We start from the raw sequence: 23,457 nt of genomic DNA, 5'->3' as shown, positions 1-23,457 counted from the left end.
ATTCACTCTTACAACCCTGCGTACACCTTGGTGTTTTCCTCAGGAATGAGTCAGTGGCCAGAGAAGGGGATAGACCTTGGGGGCTAGCTTTAGGGATGCAATCTAATAGGAAGGGGAGTGGACAACACTGGTTTGCCATGTTCAAGTCAGGCTTGCTAGAGAGACCTTCAGTTAGCTTGTCATTGGCCTAGGGGCCACCATTGTGAGGTCTGTGTCCCCTCCCAGCAGCATTAATCATTGGTCCTGCTTCTTGGGAGGCATGGCTGGGTGGCTCCCACAGTCACCTGCCTGCTGAGATCTGATTAGACACGCTGTTCTCTCAGGCTGTACTCCCCCTTGACACTCTTTCGACAGGCATTGGATTGGGGTGTCACTGTCAACACTGTTCTGGGGCACACGTTGCTCCACAAGTAAGCTATTATTACACCGTGTCTCCGGGGAGCCATGCTTGCTGTCACCCTGACCTTAGGGAAGCCCCTGCAGCCATGGCTTCCTCTGGTCCTCTCTTGACAACTAGCTATCCTGATCTCCATGACTCCCTGGCCCTCCCCAGAGCAACTTCTTGTGTGAGTGTCGCTGAGTTCTGCTGCCTGTGAAGCCAGACCCTCTGGGAGAGGGCAGCAGCTGTCTCCCCCAAGGCAGAGGTGAGCCAGGGGACGAGAGCCAGGGTGGAGGCGATGACAAACTTCAATCCAGATCTCATCCTCTCTAGGAGCTGGGCACTTGGCGTGCGATGACCCCTCTTCAATTCTGTCCCTTTGCTGTCCCTCTCCTGGGTCCACTGCATTACGGGCTGAGATGACCAAGCCATTCATCTTCCCAGCATTCTATACTGTGGAACAGCCTGCCACTGGCTTGAGCAGAAGCAGCCCCCACCTTGACAGATCAGGGCAGACATTCAAATACAAGGAACCGCTTTTCCAAACCAAAGCTAAGAACCAGTGGTTGCTGATGGAGCGAGTGGGGGAGGGGCTGTTCAGAGGCCACAGACGCCCACTCTCCTCATTCAATTCCCACAGGGTCTTTCTCCACAGATGCTTCTTCCTTGCTGTTTGCCCCTGGGCCTGTTTTAGAGATTTTTGGGGTGTCAGTTCCTTTCCAGAGACTTTAAATAGGGGTTTAAATGTAATTTCGCCAACTCCTTGGGGGTGGATTGGCAGAGCTCATCAGTGCTCCTGCTGGGAGCTGGTCTCCAACAGACTGCCTTTGAGGTTCCGCTCCCAGTCGACCTGTAGAGCCCTGCTACAGGGTGGTCGGGAAGGACACATGGCACATTTCAGTCGTGGGTTGAGCGTGTGGCTAAGGCGGGGTCACTTGAGCCCTTAACCCAGAACTTCTTCTCATAAGAGGCAAGCATGACACACACAAGGTAATGGTATTTGAGGGAAGAGGCAGAGCTGGGGGGGGGTGACACTCTGCCAGCCAAGGGGTGCAGAGGGTACCAAAGCCCACAGAGGCCTGGGAGAAGCAGGAACCCCATCCTCTCCAGGTTTCGGGGCGCTTGGGCTCACTGGTACCTTGACTTTTGAACTTGCGGCCTATGCCAATAACGTTCTACCCACTAAGGCTAGTCTGCGGTCCCTCCAGAATCCAGGTTCTGTGGCTTGGCTGTGGTCTGAGTGCTTCTCGGGGGCTCAGTGCATCTGTCCATGTGTGTGGAGATGGGAGCTCCCAGTGGTGAGTAGACTCAGCTAAGGCTGTCTGTTGGGCGGAAGTGCTCTGGCGCCTATGGGAGACACCCAGGCTGACACAGCTGCTCTGTGTGGCTCCTTATGCGTTGCCCTGTGCTGCCTTGGGATTCTGCTAGCAAGAAGTCATCACACAGGACCACGGACTTCTAGAGCTTCAAGCAGCTCCCCTTCTTTCTAAGGGCCCTGCCTCCATGTGGTGACGGTCCTTGGTTGTCAACGTGACTCCATCTGGAATGAACTAAAACCCAAGTGGCTGGGAACACCTCTGAGGGTTCTCCCCCCCCCGAATTAAATCATTCAAAGTGGAAAGATACAGCTTTTTGTTTTTGGAGATAAAGGTCTCTCTTTGTAGCCCTGGCTGTCCTAGAACTGGCTAACCTTGAACTCAGAGAGAACTCAGCCTGCCTCTGCCTCCTGAGTGCTGGCACTAAAGGTGTTTGCCACCACGCCCAGCAGTGAAGACCCACCTTTAATGCTGAGCTTTGGGGTGGGAAGACCCGCCTTTAACCTGGGCCACACCTTTTGCTGGCGGCCTACGCAAAGCGCACAGAAGAAGGAAGCCTGCTCTCTGTACCTGCTTGTTCTCACTGCAAACCTATTCCTTCCCTGTCATTAGTGTCTATGTCTTCAGGGTTCTGTCATATACTGAGACCGACTGACACATCCAGCCTCTCGTGGGCTGAGCCACTCCTGGAATCCCATTGGCAGTCAGCCATTGTTGGACTAGCTGGACCACAGCCTGTACACCATTCTAATAAATCCCCTTTGTTCTATACATTCTGCTCCTCTAGAGAACCCTACCAAAATGTGTATGAGTCAGGGTTCCCACTTCAAATGATTAAATTAAGGGGAAATTTCCATCACAGGTGGACCCAACTGCTTAGGTTTTAGTTAATTCCAGATGTAGTCAAGTTAACAACCAAATGTAGCCATCAACGACTCGGGTGTTTGAACACAATGTCATATCCTAGCACACTGTCATATCCATGAATGCTAGTTTCCTTCTCCTGGGGGCTGGGGGACTATCCCTTTCAGCTATCTTCAAAACACCTACTGTGGGGAGAATTCCTCCTGGGTCAGTGCCCCCAAGAGCTACAGCGGCCGGGCCATTCCTGCCCAGTGCCACATGACCCACCCTCTGATGTTTGCTGGAGGAAGGGTCCAATTCTACATGGGTCATGGCTTATCCACCGTTCACTACCTGTCCTGGCCCAGGTGAGTGCCTGACAGAAACTATCCACTAAGTGTTCTTCCCTGACAGAGGCTGCAGAGACTCGATTCAGGCTTTCTACCCCAATTGGACCAAGTCACTCAATATGGGGCCCAGTCCAGAGTCAGAATTTGAGAGTAGGCTGAGCCCTTGTTCCAGCATCCATGGAAACTTGCCCCAGAATGTCTCACCTGTGTGGCAGAATCACTTCCCTTTGGGCTCAGTCCTGTCTGATTTGGGGGTCCTCCTTCTTACAGCTAACTGGAGCCTACAGAACCCCAGAGCCATGGCTTGGGTGTCAGTGGCCACTAGATGTGGCTGCCAGTATCTTCTCTTCCTCCCCATGGATGAAGAGTGGCTTTGAATTGGTGTCAGAAAGCACACACCCCTCCAACCAGGAAGGAAGACAGTGTGACTAGAGAGACACCGTCCCGGCCTGCTGTGTCCTCTAGGACTAACTGGCATGCCGAGCAGAAGAAATGCTCCCTCCAAGATGATGTCTCTTGGAAAACCAGCCTGTGCGCAGGTGCGCACTGGGCAGAGCTACTGGCTCTTGGTACAGGTTGGTTAAATTCATGGGTGCTTCCTAGTAGGCTGTGGACAGAGCAGTGTCTGTGCCTCCAGGTCATGCCGGTCTGCAAAGGCAGCTGGGGGTTGGATTTGACCTCGCCTGCTGTGCTCAGCTTTGTAAGAAGTCTGACCTGCCTTTACCGCCCTCATCTTCCTTGTCCCCTCTGTTGGACAACAAGTGTTGGCCGTAAGACCTGACCATCACAGGAAGACCCGATTGTCCCTCTAGGCAGACAGGGGCTCCTGGAGCCACTTCCTAGCACGAAGGGTTGTTTTTAGGTCTGTCCCTTTCAAACTCACAGAGTCTGTTTCTTTTTTTCTAATGGCAAAGTGTTTATAATGAGAAACAACAGTCTTCTGATGGCAACATTGTAACCTTCTTCAAACATTCACTTTCCTGGAATATTTTAATTAAGCTGTAACCCACAGTGAGCCACTTTGCCCCCAGCCCCGGGTAATGAGGCTGCTCTTTTTCTTTTCCTCTGATATCAAATGACTGCCTTCATTTCTCATGGGTGGCAGCTTTCCCCACTGCAGAGCTTGTGGCTCTGGCTGCCCCAGGAGCCCCTCGGCCTGGCGAGACGCAGCTCCAGTGCAGGCCCAGCTTCCCAAACTATTTTTAAACTGTTTTGGTTCAATAAAGCTCTAAACAAGTTTTGCCAGGCACTTTTTCCATTAATTTTTAAACTGGAGTAAACTGCAAGGGGAATTTAATCCATGTGTCTCTGCTCCATTTACACCCAACCCATGGAGGGGTTGTGTGGGGCCGTTTGATGTCCAAGAAGACGTGGAGCTTTTTATAAGTCTGCTCAGCTCTTTAATTCTTCTTGGAAACAGGAAGTGGCATCTTGCCAAAGTGTAAATGAACATAAGTCTCTCCACAGTGAGGCTTCAAGTTACCAACACAGCGTGCCCAGGCCGTTCCCTCCGAGCCTGGGGGCTTTCCCCAGGGCTTAGTCAGGCTCTATCCAAAAAGTCTTTTAAAAGGGAGTTTTACTTTTTAAAAACTGTTGAAAATAAACATAGCATGAAATTGACTATTTTGACCCATTTTAAACACGTGTGTGTGGGTGAATGTATGCAGGCACCCCCATGCCATGGTGTGTATGGTCACAGAACGTCAGATGTCTGTCCTGACATTCCACCTGTCTCTCCATCATGGCTGCATACTCCAGGCTAGCTGACCCTCAAGTGTCTGGGGATTTTCCTGTCCTTCACCCATCCTGCTGGGATGCTGGGATCACAGAGATGTCATGTGCCCAGCCATGGGTTCTGGGGATCTGAACTCAGGTCCTCAGGTTTGTCTGGCAATAGGCTTCCCGCTGATTCATCTCCCCAGCCCCAGTGAAGCCCATTTTGAGTGTGTGCGCATCCCATGATGTGTGAGAGTGTGTGCATATCGGGCTTTTTTGTCTTCCCAAACTGAGCCTGTCCCCATGTGTGTCCAAGCTGGAGTTCTAGCACTCTACTGCCATCCCAAGGTCTGGTACTCCAGGCGCCACAGAAACGGAACCCTGGGGGCAGGGGGGCTAGGGGTGGGGTGATGGAGAGGTGGCTCCATACTGGGTACAGGGTTACTTCATCCAAAGGACCCAGTTCTGTTTCAGCATCTACGTGGTGGCTCACAAACACCTTTAACTCCAGTTTTAGAGGATCCGCTGCCCTCATCTGACCTCTGAAGGCAGTGGACACCCACACAGCACACATAAATGCATGCAAGTAAAACACAGAATAAAAACAAATTTTTTTTTAAATAAGTGGAACGCTGTCTTACCTTCCTGTCTCTGATCCTCAGGCCATTGTGTTCTCACATTCATCTACAGTTTCAGTACTAATGCCCAGCCTAGACAAGGACATGGGGCATCCTTCTGGGGCTCTGTGGTTCTGGGCTGTGAAGCCATGTATAAGGATATGGCCAATGACAGCAGCAGGTGGCCCTGAGGACTCTTGTTTCTGCCCACTAATGGGTAAGACCAGAGCCCCTTAGAGACCTTGGTTATTAGGTGAGCAAGCTGCCCGGTAGGGTTGCGTCTCCTTCGTGATAATGATGCCCATCTTTCTCCCAAAGACTTGTATGGGCGTCTGAGCTGCAGGCTCTTTTCTCAGAGCTGAAGGCATTCAGGAGAGGGGCTGAGAACCTGTGGGTGGGAGTGGAGAGAACACAAAGGGGCAGTGGTGGACAGCAGATTCTGGAAAGGAGAGGAGTTGGCCCTCGGGTATAACAGAGCTATGGTAAGTGTTCAAGTGTAGCCCTGGAAAGGGTTCTTGACAGGCCATTCCTCAGCTTCAGTGTGCTGTCAGACTGATCATGACTCCCAGGATACCCCTCTTCCCATTTCTGGTTCCCAGGCTCCCTGGCAGCCCCTGGTGGCTTTTCTGTTCTGCCTGTGCACATTACAGCTAACATTGGCCCTTGGCATGGCCTCCCAATTCCATCTCTGAACCATCTTCCTCCTCCTCGTCTCTAACATACCATCTATTTCCATGCTAGTACTTTGTTTTCTTGCCCCTAAAGCCAGCAAGAATTGAGAACTCTGATAGGAGACAACCAGATCGCCCATCGGGTCTGGGCTGCTGTTCCATGCTGATCACTTTTGTTCTTTTTTGTTATGTCATAAATTGAGGACGGGGGCCACCCCGGATGCCCCAGGAGATGTCCCTGTCCCAGACAAGGGAAGAATGCTGGGATGCATGACGCACCAGAAGATGTCAGCCAGGGGTCCCCAGAGCTGGCAGAGCCCACTCCAGGCACCTATCGGCCTCCCCCTACTCTCCCTGGGCTTTCGGTTTCTAGTCTAAGACACGGTCGTTCTATCCCTCCCTCCCTCCTGCGGTCTCCAGCTGGCCTGAGGTAGGGAGGTATGGTCCACAGCCAGCCACACCCTTTAGGTAGCATCTTCAGTCTGTGGAGCTGCTGTACTTTGTAGTCAAGGTAATTTACAGCAGAATGACCTCAGGGTCGAAGCCCAGAAGCTCCCTACACACACCCTACCCATTCATTCCATGTTCTCAGAAACCCTGGGGTGAGAATGGCTACTGAATTCCTTCACTCCCCTTTCTGCTTTGCCATGGAGGATGCCTTGGAAACGGTTGCACATGGACGTCCTGAAGCTGCTGCACATTAGACATAGCTGCTCTGTGTATGATATGACGGGCTTGTCTGGGGAAGCCCTGCGTATATGCTGTGTATACACATGACACAAGTATGAAGGGGCTCATGTTGGGAAGCTCGACATGTGTGATATGTGAAGGAGGTTGGTCCTGTGAACTTCTGTGTTCCATATGATATGAAGGGGCTTGTCTTGTGAGGCTAGCTCTGCAATATGATGGGGCTCGCCTTGGGAACCTATGCATGTGTGATATGAATATGGAGGGGCTTGTCTGGGGAAGTTTTGCACGTATGGTAGGAATATGAAGGGGCTGGTCCTGGGAGCCTCTGCATGAGTGATATGAACACACCGTTAGTCACTAAAATTGAGATAGCTAGTAGCGCTTTCTCCCACAGACCTACAGCAGGCAATGTTAGCTTCACAAGCTCGAGGAACTACAGAGGACTCTTTACAGAAAGAGAAATGCCAACAACTAACAGCACCCCGAGGATGTGGGAGTCAGATGCATAATTGAGAGGCAATGGGCCACAACCTTCCCGTGAGCCAGGTTAATCTCCTATACAGAACCTGACCTACATGCCAGGAGCCTGAGCTGCAGGTGGGTAGAGGGTCATGGCAGGTAGGGCAGGTCCTACTGTGTGTATTCTTTACTTTACCTACCAACTCCAGGCTTGGGGGAGGGGCACACCCATCTCTAGGGCTTACGAGGCCAGGTGGAGAGTTCCTAGTGTTGTGAATACTTTACCCAGAAAATGGCTTAGAAAGTGAATATTGGGATCAGCGGGTCCTGGCAGGGTAACTGAGTGCAAATCAATGGCAGCGGGTCCTGGCAGGGTAACTCAGAGCCTCCAAGTGAAGGACGGGCGTAGTGAGAAATACAGCCAGTTCTCCAGGACAGCCCAAGCTTGCTCTGATGCATAGCCTTTCACATGTTCACAGAGCCCTGTTCATAGCCCATGTCTTCAAACAGTGTGTTCTCCTCAGGGAGAAACTGAGTCACAGCTACTCAGCCTTTAGGTAAGAAAGGGGGCTGCTGGCTGGGGGCAGCTGGCTAGCCTTTTGGGTATGGAGGGCATCCTAGCAGGCTTGCCAGCACTACCGGGTTTCTCAAACCAGGGGCATACCAAGAGGGCACGCTTCAACTCCGTTTTCACACAGAGCCAGGTTTCTGGGTTGCACTAGTATTCAATCCTTTAGGCCTCACCCCCCCTCTTCCAGTACCCAGGTACTCCCCCTTGAGGGTAGGGTCTGGGATACTTGCTGCTGAACACCATACTTGCAAAGCTGTCCACACAGACCTGTATGTGCATCTAGGTCCACCCTGGGCCTGTAGGGAGCACACCAGCTGCTAGTGTGCTGGGCGCAGACACTCTGGTATACTCAGTGTAACGGAAGGACGCCTAGCTCTTTTCTGGGTCAAAGTCACAGTGCCGGGTCCTGGAGACTCTGTCAGCGAGGCTGTGTTCACAATCAGACTCCCACAGGCCCCTGGCTCCATAGGTACACAGGACCTCCCAGGCCCTGGGTTGTTTCCTTTGAACTTTTCCCACAAGGACCACGTACTTGGAACTCAGGCACCAGGGCCCCATTGCAAAGGCAAAACCAGATGCCATCTGCACGTAATTGTCTGTGAGCAGCAGCGTGTTCCTCTGTCAAAACAAAGCCAGGAGTCCTTGTTGGACCCTAGGAAGAAGTGGCATCCAGAGTACTCCTGTCATTAGCTGGCTGGCTAACCCCATCAGAGCATGGGTATCCAAAGCAACCTGGAAGCACCGTTTCTTGGTGTCTATTGCCCCCTCCTGGGACAATCTGGAATTACACTCATGCTCAGAGGCGCCAGAGCAGACTGGGAGAAGGCATTTTATAACCTGACATTTATGCACAGCTAGAAGATACCATGTGATGACACAGGTTGGTGCCATGTGCCTGATTAGAATCTAGAACCTCATGCTTTTCAGGGTCATTCCCAAACTGACATTCCACTCTGTCAAGTCACTGGCCAATGCCCAAAAGCAGGACTGGGGAGAGGGCAGAGCTCAACAGATCAGGTCCCATCCTGGCTTCTGCTAAATCCTGTGGACACTTGCAAGGAGCTGAAGGGAAAACACAGGGCTCAGCATGGTTGTGCAGTTGTTTGCACCTGGGCAGCTTTCATACAGGGATGCGAAGGTCAGTCTTGGATGGGAAGGTGGAGAGGCCAGGGTGTACTGGTACCCAGCCCGTGGAGCCCCTGGTTGGGAATGCCTGGGGGCTGCAGGGTGCAGATTGGGCAGGGAGGACAGCTCTATGACCCTTCCCACCCACTCCCTTCAGGCCTTTTATACGAGCCTAGGTGTACTAGAAAGGATGCCTTAGGCACCTACATGCATGTGGCCTTGTGACTCAAGAAGCAAGGTCCATACATGTACCACCCTTGCATACAGGTCGGTTCAGTTCCTCTGGCTCTTGAGAAACCCTCTAAACTCTGTGCCTCGTTTTCTCCAGCCCTTAAGTGTCGACACTGTGCTCTCCAAGCACATCTGTGGTGCCATGCTGGTCTCCAGAGGCAGGAGGTGCCCAGACTCCACATGCCGTGGGGCAAGAGGAGAGGGACAATGTCCTCATGGGCCCAAGGGCATGCTGCAGGAGCTGCGGTGCTGCAGGAGCTGCGGGACTGAGCCTGGGGAAAGTAGCCACTCAGCAGTGAGTGGCATGCTGGAAGCCCCCCCCCCCAGTACCTACTGCACCCTCTGCGAGACACCCCGGGAGTTCTGTCCCTTGAAAACACAAGAATGGAATATTTGGCAGGTGGCATTTCCTAAGACACAGGACCTGTGGCCTCCTGACCCCTGGCCCAGGCAGGTCCTTCCCATCTGGCCTGGGTCGCAGATACTGGCCGACATGGAAGCTGTCTGCAAGCCATGCATCACAGCCAGTCACAGATCTGCTCGCAGTCGGCTGGCCTCACCAACTGGCTTTCCTTCCAGAAAACCCAGAGGAATGTGGTGAGGGCTGCTGCCCAGGCCTGAGCTCACTTCCCACACTTGGCCCGGGGCCTGACGCTTCTCATCTGACCACTCAGCAGAAGGTCTCCCAGGCCTCTGATAATAGGTTCATAGGAAGTTAAAAAACAAAAACACACACACACAACCCTGCCCGTCTACCACACAGTGTAAGAACCAGAGCGACGGGGCTACATGCTGCTACTGCCCTGTCACAGTAAGTTCAGCTCCCCGCCCCGCAAGCCCCAAGAGGGTTCCTTCCAAAGGCTCAGTTTGCTGAAGGCTTAGTTCCCTGATGGTGCTGTGTGACCTAGTCAGAGATGGGGCCTAGAGGGAGGAGCTTAGGCCGCTCAGGGTGCGCCTAGGAGGGGATATGGGAACCCTGGTCCCTTCCTGTCCACCCCAAGAGTGCAGTGTTGATCTAGCACGCTCTCCCGGGTGATTTTCTGCTTCACCAGACTATGGGCTCAGAAACTGAACCCAATGACCTTTCCACGTCCCTGATTTTCTCAGGTGTTTTTATACTCACCTGCTGCTGCTGTGTCTCATCCACAGAACCGGAGTGTGGGAATTTAGTCTCTCTTCTCCTCAGCATGTGGGGGGTGGGGGTGGGGCCCCAGCTGATCTCCAGAGCTGGCTTCTCCAGTGTGGCCCTTTCTTGCTGACACTCATACTGTCTTTTGGTTTTTCCTTCCTGGTTAAGCCTGCTTTGCTATTTCCCCCCAGTTTCCCGGAAGTAAAGCCTTGATTCTAGACTTCCTCTCTCATATAAGCATTTAAACCTATAAATTCCCCCAAGCATGGCTTTGATTGTGTCTCTCAAATCTTGACATTTTCATTACATTCAAAGTTTAAATTTTCTCTAATCCATTCCTTTTTTGCCATTGTTGGAAGTAGGCCATTTGATTTTTATTTTGATTTGTGAAACAGGGCCTTGTCGTGTCCTCAAATTTACAGTCCTCCTGCCTCAGCCCCAGGTGTTGGAAGTACAGGCCCGTGTCAAGCACACCTGCTTGGCTCCAGCATTAGGTCCGGCCTTGGGCTTCCGGGGCTCCTGTGCTGTGCTGAGCAGAGCATGAGGGCCCAGCTGCTGTGATGGGCTCAGGGCAATGGCTTCCATTTCCCTCTCCTTCCCTGTTAGCTGCTGCTCACGGACTGACGGCAATCACAGAGGTGAGCAGATGCTTCAGTGGGCGACAGCCCTCACGGTGTAACAATGAACTCAGTTCGAGTCCCCAACACCCACAGAAAAACCTAGGAGTGCTTTTTTTGGGCCTGAAACCCCAGTGCTGTGTGAGGCAGAGAGCAGAAGCCATGGACATGCCGGCTGCCCGGCTCCGGTTAAGTCGGAGACCCCGTCTCAAAGGAGTGAGACAGGGAGAGCTGTGGCCAGCCGCCGGATATCCCCTTCTGGTCTCCACATGTGTGTGGGTGTGCTACTGCATACACCCGTGCATGTACCACACACAACATATGTACACACAGAGAAAATAATCTTTTTGAAAAAAACCAGCTAGCTAGTCTACTGTGAGTGATACCGCCACGGCCACCTGGCTTTCAGGCCACCTCCTGGCAGCTCACTGTAGCTGCCCCGTCCGTCTGCCCACGTGTCTAGGGTGTGGCTAGTTTTGCATTTTGCCCATCTGGGTCACCTGACGTCTTTTGTGCAGCACTGACCATCCTTGGATGATGCCCCTGAAGACAGGTCTCCAGGCCTTCCTCAGAGGTGGAGCAGCACACGGCTTGCTTGGCTACTCTGAGGATTTCTACTATGGCTTCTTTGCTGGGCTCTGGGCACCACAGGAAGGAACCAGGGGTCACTTTAACAATGTTACCCTTCTGTGGGAACACAGCCAGGTCCTCTTTGCTTCACAACTGTTAGCAGACAAAGCATGGTGGCCCTTAGAGTTTATCTGCCCATCTAACTGCCCTCTGCCCAGCACTCCCCCACCTACCCATCGATACCCACCTGTCTGTCCATACACCTGTCTGTCCATACACCTGTCCACATGTCTATCTGCTTACTCATTTATTTACCTCCTGGACTTACAGACTGACTGAACATCCATCGGGCCACTACCCACTGATCGACCCAGTCACCTACTGACTGTCCAGGCCTACTCATGCATCTGCCCACCTGACCACAGCTTGTCAGCCTTCTCTCTGTCCCCCCCCCCTGCCCCGTCTGCCTCAGTGGCCTTTCCCGTGGCTCCTCACAACTCGCTCCGCTGTTCTGTGCTCTGCTTCCGTGACGTGTATTCTCTGACCCCGGTGTGAACGCGTCTTTTCTGGTCTTGGTCAGCTCCATCTCTCCAGGAGAGACGCACTTGCTGTCTGTCCTGCTAGCTTCCTTACACGCGCATCTTCACGTGGAGTGAGCAAGACCCTGTCTGTCATGTGTGCTGCCTTGGACAGCGCGGAGGCTCTTTCTTTGCACAAAACAGGGGACCAGGCCTGCAGACGCCCGTGAGGATTGGACAGTGCTCACCAGCAGGCAGGCCTGCCCAGGAGGCGGCGTTGTGGAGCTCACACAGCTCCGGAATTTAAAACTACACTCAACGAGGTTGTCTCAGAAGCCGGCAGGACGGCCATGCTGCCCCTGAGTGCTCCTTCCCCTGACCCTTGAAGAGCTACTTTGTAGGCCTGAGCTAGATCAGGCCTAGTGATCCTTTATTAAGTAGTCACTCTCTTCATCCAGACAAGGCCCAGTGCTACCCAGACCTCGAGTGTGCCAGGCCTCTGCTCAGGGCTCCTCCCATCGTCGCCTCATTTGACCCGGACAGCGGCTCCCTGAGGGGGAGATTATGTTCACTTCATGGATGAGAAACCACATTGGCTTCTCACAGCCCCTAACTACGACTTCACACATCTCAACCTCGGAAGACATAAAGGTCCACTACTTCTGCTGTGTCTCATGGCTGCACCCGAGGGGCTCACCGTGGGCACTGTTCTCTGAGGCTGCCTGCAACTCTTCAACACCATGCTGGTTAGCTTCCTGCCTGTGCTCTACTTCTCAACAGCATACGTGAGGGGGCGATCTGCAGGCAGGCCACACCCTGATCAAAGCAATGTGCCATCGGCTCAGGGCCTCTCGGCATTTCTGTGAATACGACACCCTTAGTTCACACTGCATCAATGAAGTCCGGTCAGGTATGTTGGTCAGTGACCTCTGGGTTCCCTCCTTCAACAGGGAGAAGAGAACTGGCCTGTGAACTGACAATGAACAGTGACACCTTGTGGGGAATACGAGGAACAGCTTTCCCTGACTGCAGTCTGCCTGGGAAAGGGGATGCTTGAGCTCTCACAAAGCTCCTCACTAACAACAAAGGCTCTCAAGTCAAAAGGCTGTCGGGAGCAATGAAGCTTTATTTGCGGCCAAGGGTTTCTCCTCTCAAGAGCCCACAGGAGCCTAGGCGGAGGTTCTGCAGGCGCATGGCCCGCTAGGGCCGGGTCCTCAGTGCTCCTTCTCACAGCTTGTCCTTCCCCAGCGAGCGGTTCAGGGTCTCAGGGCCAGGCCTGAGGGGGAGTCAGGCTGAAGAGCGTAGGCATATACAAAAACTAGTGCAAAGGAGACTCCCACAGCCTGCTGTACAGCGTGAAGAGCGGAGGTCATGAGGTCACTGTGTGGTGGGTACACACTGCGCAGTACAGGGATGCACGCACATGATGCGTGGGGAGAACTAAGCCCGGCATCCCTCCAAGGAACTCCCATCAGCCCTCAGTGCAGCCTTCGACAGGGGATCTGCCATCACAAGCCATGTAGACTAGGGACACCTACTCAGGAAGCAAAGCATTGTGGTGCTGTGAGTTGCACAGGACAGCTGAGTTCTACGTAAACAGTTCTGAATACGTTTTTACCGATATAAAAATGTATCAGCTGAAGGCAGTGCCTTGAGGAATGGTTTACATTCATAGCTGCAACGGAATTAGGATATCAGAAGTGTCACCGCTGGCCACTTGGGCTTGTTATGTGTGTGGTGTCCACTGGAAAGCAAAACTGCATCTGAGGAGGCGTGTGCCGGCGGCAGAGGGTGGGCGAGCGGGCCCACTGTCTGTCGAGGTGCAGTGGCATGGGCAGGCATGGCATCTCCAGTCTGAGCAGGAATGGCTTTCTACAGTACACCATCAAAGAAAGGAGGCAGATGCTGGGACCCTGCAGAAACTAAGCTCTCGATGCTCAGGAACTAAACCCTGCCCAGCCGTGCCGAAGCACTCACTCCCTTCCATAGCTGCTCACGCTGTTTCAGCACAGACACCGGGAGGAAGGCCAGGGGAGCTCAGCCCTCAGCCCACCAGCAGCGCCAGTCCCTCATGCTGCCCAGCGCAGGAGTGTCTCTACCTGGCCTCAGGGCATACTCAGGAGGACAGCTTGGAGTAGCTGGGAGGGGACAGCTTTCGCTTCAAGTACTTGAGCACGTAGAGTGGAAGGCAGCTGACCACAGTGATGGCTGACACTTTCCACAGGAAGGTCACGGTTGTGATGAAGGCAACATCTGTCGGGAGGAGGGACAGGAGAGATTGAGAGCCAGCCATAGCAGCTCCCAGTCCCTAAGATCACAGCCACAGCCCAGACTGACTCCCCCACCCCGGTCCCCAGAGCCATTGCCTCCATCGTGGTCATGCACACAGGTCTGTGGCCCTCGACCTTGACGGGCCTCACTGCCCAGCTGTGTGATCTGCACACCTGTCCGGTGTGTGCTTCTCTCAACAGTCAACACACCCTGGCTCTGGGAGGGGCTTGCACATGGCTAACAGGTAGACAGCACATTCAGTATGACCTACAGAGGGTACAGGCTCACTTTGCAGTTAACAAGGCCATCAAAGTCCCCATGGCAAGACATGTGTGAAAGTCCACAATCCCCTGGACTGCTACCAGAGCTGGGAGAAGAGGCTCTGCTCACCAGTTACAAATTACACTGGGGCCTGGAGGCCGGGCTCTCCACGCATAGCTGGACAAAACCTCTGGCAGGCACTTACAGGCAGGTCTGTTTTAGGGAGGGCAGACAGCACCTAGAGCACAGAGTGCTGGTAGGTAGCTCAGGGTAGCCTCACAAGGTCTTAGTGGGTGAGGAGGGCTGAGTTAGAGGAAAACTGTTTTTTATTTGAACTTGAAAGAATTAGCCTAGTGTGCCCAGCAATGCTGTTTTGCTAAATGTCTGTACTCTGGAAGGGAATAATAACTTTACCTACCTAAGAAAGCGCCAAAAGATACTCTGCCTATACCTGTGCCAAGAGAAAACATGAATAAAGCAGATGAAGGAAAGGCTGAAGGAAGCTCAGGCATTTTAAGTGGTTAGTTAGCTACTTATTGGAGAAATGCATTAAAAAGCAGCACAATGTTAGCGTGAGGTGCACGTGTGGCTGGGGTTCTACCCTTCACTTCACTGTCTGCTGCAGGTAACGTTTGAAAGGGAACCACAATGTAATGAGGGTGTCAGGAACATGGAAACAGATGCCCAGACCCGTTCCCCGAATGTGTGCTAGTGTCTAAGAGTGTCCACCTCAGAACACTGCCACACCTGACATTCTACTTTGAAAGCCCTTTCTTACATGTCATAGGCATAATGAACACACACACACACACACACACACACACACACACACACACACACACCTATATTTCATGTTCCTTTTAATGTAAGCTAACTCTTTCCACTCTCCATCTGCATCATCCACTGCCTGGTCCACAGAGTGATCGCTTACAGCAAGTGCACGCACTCACTGTGGCTTTGACCCACCACCTGGAGGGGCTCTGTTATTCATCAGTGTGCAAACTCCACACTCATCACCCAGAGTCACAGTGTCTCCATGTGAAGTGCAAGGACCCCAGGCATGTGACTAACTGCTCATGGGGGGCAACTGTTGCTGCTGTCATGGGTGTGTAGGACACAAGAGGGGCTCACTCGTAAAGCTTTCTCCCTTCTGAAGCCTGGCGCCTTCCTTTTCAGATCAGGGAGCATGCTGCTTGGCTTTCAGGCGGTTACAAGAATGCATGCATGCACGCACGGGTGTTCACACCATGCCCACACCCTCTGCTTTGGAGCCTGGGAAGCTGGGCCTTCTGTATCCAGAAGCAGTGCAGCCCCGCAATCGCCGATGTTCAAGTGAGCATCTGTCTGTCCTTGGGACAGGATGGGACTTGGTGTCATCAGCCACAGTGACTGAACCGAGGTGGCCCTGCCATTCCCAGGGTCTCTGGGGAAGAAGAGTGATGAAACAAATCTGCAGAGCAGAGCGGACCAGGCGAGGGTGGGACAGTGCTAAGGGACAGGCAGGGACTGGGAATGCTGAGGACACAAAGTGTAGATTCACAGGTGGGCCGCTCCTGAGCATCACACCTCCTCTCTGAAACCGCCTGCTTTGAAGCAGTCAGTGACTCCACATGAAAACATAACCAGCGCAGCTCTCACAGGGAAAATGATTGGAGATGAACATAAGGAAGACCGTGAAGGTCTTAATTTTATAAGTCACTAAGGTTTTTATCTTTCCATAGAAACAAACTTCTGCGTTCCAAACCTTTCTGCTATGGGGGTTGTCTATAAGCTACTGCTGAAGAGATAACAACAAAAGGTTAATTTGTTGCAGATAATGAATCAAAGCTCCAAGCACTTACCAAAATACTCATTTAGAAAAGCAAGTGAGGCAACATAGCAGCCCAGACTGAGGAACTCGGCCACAACCATGAGCCAGTGCCACGTCCTGATGGTCAGAGCCACCATGAGCAGCTCAGTCAGGATCAGCGCTGTGAAGGAGATGGCCACAACATGGACGAACTCTGCCTCGAAGAGCACCAGGGCCCCGTACATGAGGATGCCGCCTGCAAGAAAGAGGGGGGTGCACTTTCTTCGTGGGCTGGGAACCGGCACAAGCTAGCGAGAACAGGGCGCACGGGAATGGCCGGCCCACACACGCGCAATAGGCACAGGAGTGCAGACACTGTTGCTGAGGGCCGACAGTCCGTCCAATGCTGGCATTTGCAGAGGCCCATGCACTTTAAAGATCGGTAGGAAGCCAACGTCCCGTCCCCGTGGCTGACTTCACAGTAAGTCTCACACGAGCTCTCTGGCCTGCCAGCCAGTTATGCTAGGGTAACCCATCCTTCACTGGAACTCCAGCAGACGGCAATGGCTCCCAGTTAGATACCTCAAAGAAAACCTCTGTGAAGCACAATGTAAAAAGTGCTGATTGGAGTTTTCTGATCAGTTCACCTAATAGTTAAAAAGTGCCAGCCTGGGGCTGAGCATGCAACTAAGTGGTGGAGGACCTGCTTGTATAAAGGAGGTCATGGGTTTGACCCTCAGCATCACACATCCTGGGCACGGTGACAAAACTTGTAATCCCGGGACTCCGAAGGTGGAAATAGAAGGATCAGGAGTTCAAGCCCAGTCTCAGCTACAAAATGAGTTAGCCCATCGTGGGCTACAAGAGATGCTATCTCAAAAATTCAAAACCTCCAAAATCAAACCAAAAAAAGCTCTCTCCAAAATATCAATGCACATATCCACATGCTGAGATACCAGTCTACAAGATAAGCAGGCCAATATGTAACTGCTGAAGAAATCTAAACTATTGAAATTTAACTTGTGGGTGAAAACAGAAAACAGTACTTTACACACACACACACACAGACACAAACACACACACAACACAGACACACACACGCACACATACACACAAACACACACAGACACACAAACACACACAGACACACAAACACACAGACACACACACACACGCGCACGCACACACTTTGGTCTGGTAAAAGCAGGGTCCATCTTACCTTGGTAAATACTGATCAAAACCCATATGAGGAAGGTCTTGAAGGAAAGGGATCTCCCCTAGGAGGGACAGTGGGTGGAATGGTTAGTTAGGAGAGCAGAGTGGCATGCCTGACTATAGAATCCCAAGGGTCCTGGGCATGGGAGCATCTCAAGGGTCCTACGCCCACCATGTGCTGTCCTAACCTGACAAAGGATACCTCAGGTGATGCTGTCCCCTGGAGAAGCCCTGGGGTGGGCATCATGGGTGTGTATGGGATGCCTGTGGTTGGTTAGGGTCTTATAAGCCTTCTCCTCTCATCTGTGGAAGTCTTAAGCCACAACCATGTCCTTGGATTCCTAGTAACCCAGAAGTTGGTATCTATAGACAAACATTTAGCTGAACTAGTAGCTAAAGACTGTAATAAAAATGTTTTCCTCTACTTTGTTACTTTTTGGAAATAAATACTTCCTTCTCAGTTTTCTCTGGATCCCCGGACCCCCAAATAAAAATGGTGGAGGCATTTCAGTTGTCCCAACTTGTCCCAACTGAAATAAGAATGTCTGACATTGTAACCCTTCAGGAAAACCTTCCGCATGAGTAAGTCCAGCACAGACAGAGATGGAATGGTTTCCTGTGTACTTCCTGCTTCACCTTTCAGGCTAAGCACAGGCTCTAGCATGGGCCGGAGACAAGAGATGCTGCTGGTCACCTGCACTGACCCTCGGAGCTCACAGTGTTTCAGTACAAGGCAGGACTGTAAGGCTCTCCGTGCTGGGGTCCATCAGAGGACATATGCCAGAGCAGGATGGAGGCCAAGAATCGGGGAGCCTGGCACGCTCCTTCAGCTCCTGCTTGCATACCTGTGACATCAGTGAGTCAGAGTCCTAAGTCCTGCATTAATATATCCCTTTCCCCAGCTTCACTCCCTGGGAGAGTTTCTTGTAGGAGATGTGGGTTAAATGCCACTGTGAAGGGAGAGACAGCTGCGTAGTTAAGGGAGCTTAATGCCCTTCCAACACAAGGTGGTGTAGACCCACCCGGAGCTCCGGGTCCAGGGGATTGAACACACTTGGGCCTCTGTGGGCACCTGCACAGTGTGGTCACGTACATGCATGCAGGTACATGTCCAGACTATAATTCAAGTTGTGCTCTAGCTGTAAACAATAGTAACATTCATTTAAGCTGTTTCCTTGGTTACAAGCGTCCATCAGTGAAGATACTGACCGAGCCCTAATCCTCACTACAGAATTCAACTATATTGTAATTTATTAAAGTTAATGCTGATTTTCAAAAGCAGAGAACTTTAGCACATTTCTTAAGAACCTACTTCACAAGAGCACCTCCCTTGTCAGACACGAGCATGTTTGGTCTTTGGCCATAAAATCCATCTGTAATTAAGCATGTGACTAATTTTACTTCAGGAACTTAAAAGGAAATTTAACTTTAATGTTCTGTATAAGTAAAGAGATTTACTCAATAGCCAGATTTTCTGAAACGCCGAGACTGGGAGAAAATGATCAATTTAGATGTTGGAAGTCAATGGGGACATTTGTGCCACGTGTCTTGTTAAGGATGCAAACATATCAGGGCATTAAGGCCACACATCCAATCTGCATATATGACTACTGCTGACTGCATACAGGCCACGGATTAGTAAGTCTCTGCATAATGAAATGGGTATAAAAACCATCAATAAGTAATCAGAGGAAATGTGCGTAAGTCATGTTCCTTGACATAGATGCTTACAAATAGACCTACGAGGGAAGAAATCTCACTCTGTGGTATACATATATGAGCCCCAGAAGCAACTCACTCGCTGTGGACTTCCAGCTGCCTCTGAACTGCTCTTCCTGGTACAGGATGGATGTTCCTTTGAACGACAGGCTCCATCACTCCCTCAAGTATCAAAGACCAGTCCTCCCAAAAGGGACTCTGACCGTGTGCTAGACATGCAAGGAGCACAGAGGCTGTGACAGACACCCAGAGCCAGCCTTGCCCAGCACACAGCTCCTGTTTTACCCAGAGCCAGCCTTGCCCAGCACACAGCTCCTGTTTTACCCTGAGCCAGCCTTGCCCAGCACACAGCTCCTGTTTTACCCAGAGCCAGCCTTGCCCAGCACACAGCTCCTGTTTTACCCAGAGCCAGCCTTGCCCAGCCACCCCCTCCTTTTCCCGGGGCCGCCCTTGCCCAGCACACAGCTCCTGTTTTACCCTGAGCCAGCCTTGCCCAGCACACAGCTCCTGTTTTACCCTGAGCTCCTGTTTTACCTTGCATGTCCCAGTTTCCTCGTCTATGACATACAGATAATGTAGAAACTGAATGGTAGCACATTCAGTGGGCATTCCCACTGACATATCTCCAATTAAGCATTACATACTGATTGTAGAGGAACCAAACATATAATAAAAAAGGAACTTTGCAAAAGGGTTAATCAACCCCAAGATGACTAACATCATTAATATGAAAGCACAAAGTGTCCTGGATGCAGAATGCATGTGTGGCTCACAGTGACATGTGCTAGGACACACTGTGGACTGGAACCATGCATGCTGTGAGTACATGCAGGTTACAGGTGAGCACACTGATGTGCATATGACAGATCTCTCCTCTGGGTGCCAGCACAGGGACACTCTTGGTTTCTCAGAAGTGCCAGGACTCTCTCTTTCATCACAGTATTTTCCCAGTCCATCTCAACTAACTTTGCTTCCTACTAGAGTCACAACAAACTGGTTGCTTCTCTCATATTCCCAAGGTTGAAGCGGGGAGACAGGGACTACTGTACAACTGAAAAAATGAGACTCAAGAGGAACAAATCATGGTTTGCTTGACGCACACAGCAATGTCATAGAAAGACCAGTTACTAACTGGCAATACTGTTGAACATGTAAGAGCAGAAAGCAGACTGGGCAACCCTGCAGGTGGCCGAGGACCCTTGCTCAGTCTGCATCCAGGCCAGGGTTAAGGCTGACACACACAGTTCACAAAAGCACTCTGAATCCCCACAGGAGCTGGGACAGCAGACCACAGTTGCCACTGGCTCTCCAGCCTGGCCAGCAGCTTGCTATAACCACAGACACTCAGCAATAATTGCTACTAAAAACTCAATTTTTAGAGTTCTTTATGCATTATGAATAAAGTCCTTTTTTAAAAAGAGTATAACTTGCAAATATGTTCTCCCAGTCTATGGTGTGGCTTCATGTTTTCATTTTGTAAACTGTGTGACTAACAAGGCAAAACTTTAAAATTATGATGAAATCCAATTTATTTTGTCCTTTATAGACCAACTCTCAGTCAAGGTTATGAATTATCTTTTCCCATATTTCTTCCAGGAGGCCTACTGTTTACATGTGCATCAATGATCACTTGGACGCCTATGCATACATGGAGGGGGTAAGCAGGACCAGCTGGGCTGACGTCATCTGTTGACACAGCCTCATCTCCCACTTGGGTCAGTGGGCAGTGTGGGTTCTCTTCTCTCCAGTTATGAGCCTGCCCTGACTGCGGCTCTTACTGTTACTATACAGCAAGCCTGGGAACATGAAAGTGAGCCAACCACCTTTGCTGTTTCCCCATGCTGCTTCAACAAGGCCAGTCTCCCTGCCATTCCATCTACATTTTAGAGCCAGTTTGTCAATAATCAACAAAGTTCAGTCCCCAAATAAAAATCACCCCTTTACATTTTAAAAATCTTCCAAAAGTATGTTATAATTCAAAGGTATGTGCTTGTGTTTTGCAATTTTTTTTTTTTTTTTTTTTTTACCAGAGCTATATTAAAAGTGCTCGGCTTGTTTATATTACTAAAAGTGATATTTTTGGATCTAACTAATGCTAGTATATTAGATTTAGGAATCACATAAAATACTTTTATCTTTTATTGAGATTTCAACACAATTATGGTACCTAAAAAAGAAATTAAAATTTTTTTCTTTGTAAAATTCTGTGCCTTTAATTTTCGATTTTATTCAGCATTACTTTAAAAATTATACAAGGGCACATATACACATGTTAAGAGACTTAATCATTTTGAGAATATTCTACAGAAGAAATAGTAGACAGGTGCAGGGTACTTCTGAAGGGCCATCTACAATTACTGGGTATCTTGCAACTGGTCACAAAAACAAACTAGTTGTGCCATTAGCCCCGATGGAAAACTGACCTGTGAGGCAGATTCGGAGCCCAGCAGACACACCTCCGGCTATGGGCTGTCTTAGCCCTGTTCTCATACTCACTAGCTCTCTCAGAGTGTGTCCATCGGATAGGAAGAGACTTGCGGGGATGGGGGAGGCACCAGCATGTCAATTCCCGTGGGTACTGAGTGAGCTCAAGAGAAGCACCGTGTACCAGTTTAGAGCATCTGGGCTTCATATGAAGAACTGGAAATACTTGTTACAAGTACATCGTTTTTTATAGGAAAACAAACTGGTATTTTTGAGAATGAAGGAAATGATGCCTTTTCATGGAGGTGATCCACTCCCTCTTCATTCATTAACTACTTGACAGACAGACACCAGGCGTCTCTATTGCCCAGGCCTAAACAACACCATACTGGTGACATGTCAGAAGGGTAGGCTTGGTTTAGGCTGCAGGAGCAGACCAACACGTGCTTAGACCCACAGTCAGCAGATCGCATCAGAGCAGCAAGGCGGGTCTGTGGCGCTTACGCTGTGTGGTGGTTTGAAAGAGAATTGTCCCAAAGACTCAACTCTGAATGCTTGGTCCCTAGTTGGGGGACCAGTTTTGTGAAGGGTTAGGAGGCATGGCCTTGCTGGAGGGGATGAGTGCATCACCAGGGTGGGCTTTAAGGGTTACAGACCCTCACTGCCCGCCTCCTCCTTGTGGACTATGTGGAGGCTCTCAGATACTGCCCCAGTTCCTCCGCTCACTTGCTGCTATGCTCACTGACGTGCAGGTCATGGACTGACCCTCGGAACTGTAAGTAAGCCCCAACCAAATGCTGTCTTTAAAAGTTGCCTTGTATGGTCAGCTAATGGCAGTATCTGTCATGCTACACCACTTCCTGCCTGGCCAATCAGTGTTTTATTCATCAACCAATAGGACAAACGCATATACAGAACATTCCCCATCAATGTCTCTTCGTAGCGAGAGAAAAAGTGACTAAGTCACAGATATTTGCTGCAAAGAACACAGTACCGCCTTTGGAAGCTTTGATTTTGGATGAGCAACTCGGAATACGCAGGGTAGGAATAGCAGTGGGCAAATGTTACAAGCTGTGGCTTATTTCATGCTACAGTTCTCTGCTACCACCTGGCATTTGCCACAAAATATGCTTTCTTCTGGGGGTAAAATGCAGGCTCACTGGGAGCGGGAGCGGGGACTACACCTCATGTCCTGGTTCACACAGGAGCCTGATACATGGGCACATGGGAGCCCATCTCGGGTTCCATGTGAATGTCTTGCCAAAGAGTTCAGAAGAAACGAAAAGCTTCAAAATGGCTCTTCCGATTAAGCTAAGACAGTTCAACTTAATCTACTCGCTAAAACTGTTTTTGAAGGGTCTGAAGTATACAGATCTGTCACGTAATAAATTCCGAAAAGATAAAAATGACCACTTTCTGGGTCATGGAAAAAGAGGAATTTGAGAACATGGGGAACTGAATTGTTAGAATAATTATGCAGGGGTCATTCTGAGATGTTAAGACATTCTAAATTGTTGATCTTTACAAAAAATGGAAACTTAACACGGTGAGATAATAACCCAGTTCAGACTGCACAACAAATTTCTCGTGTTTATATGGTGTGAGCTGATGATGAATATACAGCTAGAGACAAGGTCACTTAACACTTGTGACCCTATACACAGTTGTGTACTGGAGTAATTTCGGTGCCTGTAATGATACCGGTGGATCCTTACAAGGCCTAAATCTTTACAGGTGGTAAAAGCCATGCTTCAGCCAATGCCCGGGGAAGCCCGTGCTTTGCTTGTCAATCATTCCACTGTTGCTGCTGAGAACCCTCCAAACCTGTGAGCAAGTCCACAACTCTGAGCAGTAGGACTTACAGTGTCCTAACTAACTGGTTCCAGACTGTCCAGTTTTAAGAAGGGTGGGGGTAATGGGTAGGGGTGTCTAGACTTGTATCAAAAGCTGATTCCCAGCTTCCTCTTGTTAGTAAA

At 50.7% G+C, this 23,457-nt stretch overlaps 2 protein-coding genes across 3 annotated transcripts in view; one reads left to right on the top strand and one right to left on the bottom strand.

Moving 5' to 3' along the window:
• The window catches only part of Pard6g (par-6 family cell polarity regulator gamma), a 1,244,350-nt gene that overhangs the window by 586,418 nt on the left and 634,475 nt on the right, over positions 1 to 23,457 (top strand). The gene's annotated exons all lie outside the window — the stretch shown is intronic.
• The window catches only part of Atp9b (ATPase phospholipid transporting 9B (putative)), a 166,331-nt gene continuing 156,728 nt past the window's right edge, over positions 13,855 to 23,457 (bottom strand). Inside the window, exons 27-30 of one of the 2 annotated variants that reach the window (XM_051202233.1) lie at positions 17,343 to 17,400; positions 16,176 to 16,379; positions 14,753 to 14,785; positions 13,855 to 14,055 (exon numbers count right to left, since the gene is read on the bottom strand). In XM_051202233.1, the coding sequence (XP_051058190.1) occupies positions 13,919 to 14,055; positions 14,753 to 14,785; positions 16,176 to 16,379; positions 17,343 to 17,400 (432 nt within the window). In that variant the 3' untranslated portion in view covers positions 13,855 to 13,918. The remainder of the gene's footprint in view (positions 14,056 to 14,752; positions 14,786 to 16,175; positions 16,380 to 17,342; positions 17,401 to 23,457) is intronic. The other variant, XM_051202234.1, reaches the window with a different exon arrangement.

The sequence above is a fragment of the Phodopus roborovskii genome, unplaced genomic scaffold (assembly GCF_943737965.1).
Source record: "Phodopus roborovskii unplaced genomic scaffold, PHOROB, whole genome shotgun sequence".
NCBI classification, from domain to species: domain Eukaryota; kingdom Metazoa; phylum Chordata; class Mammalia; order Rodentia; family Cricetidae; genus Phodopus; species Phodopus roborovskii.
This window is presented reverse-complemented; position numbering and strand designations above follow the sequence as displayed.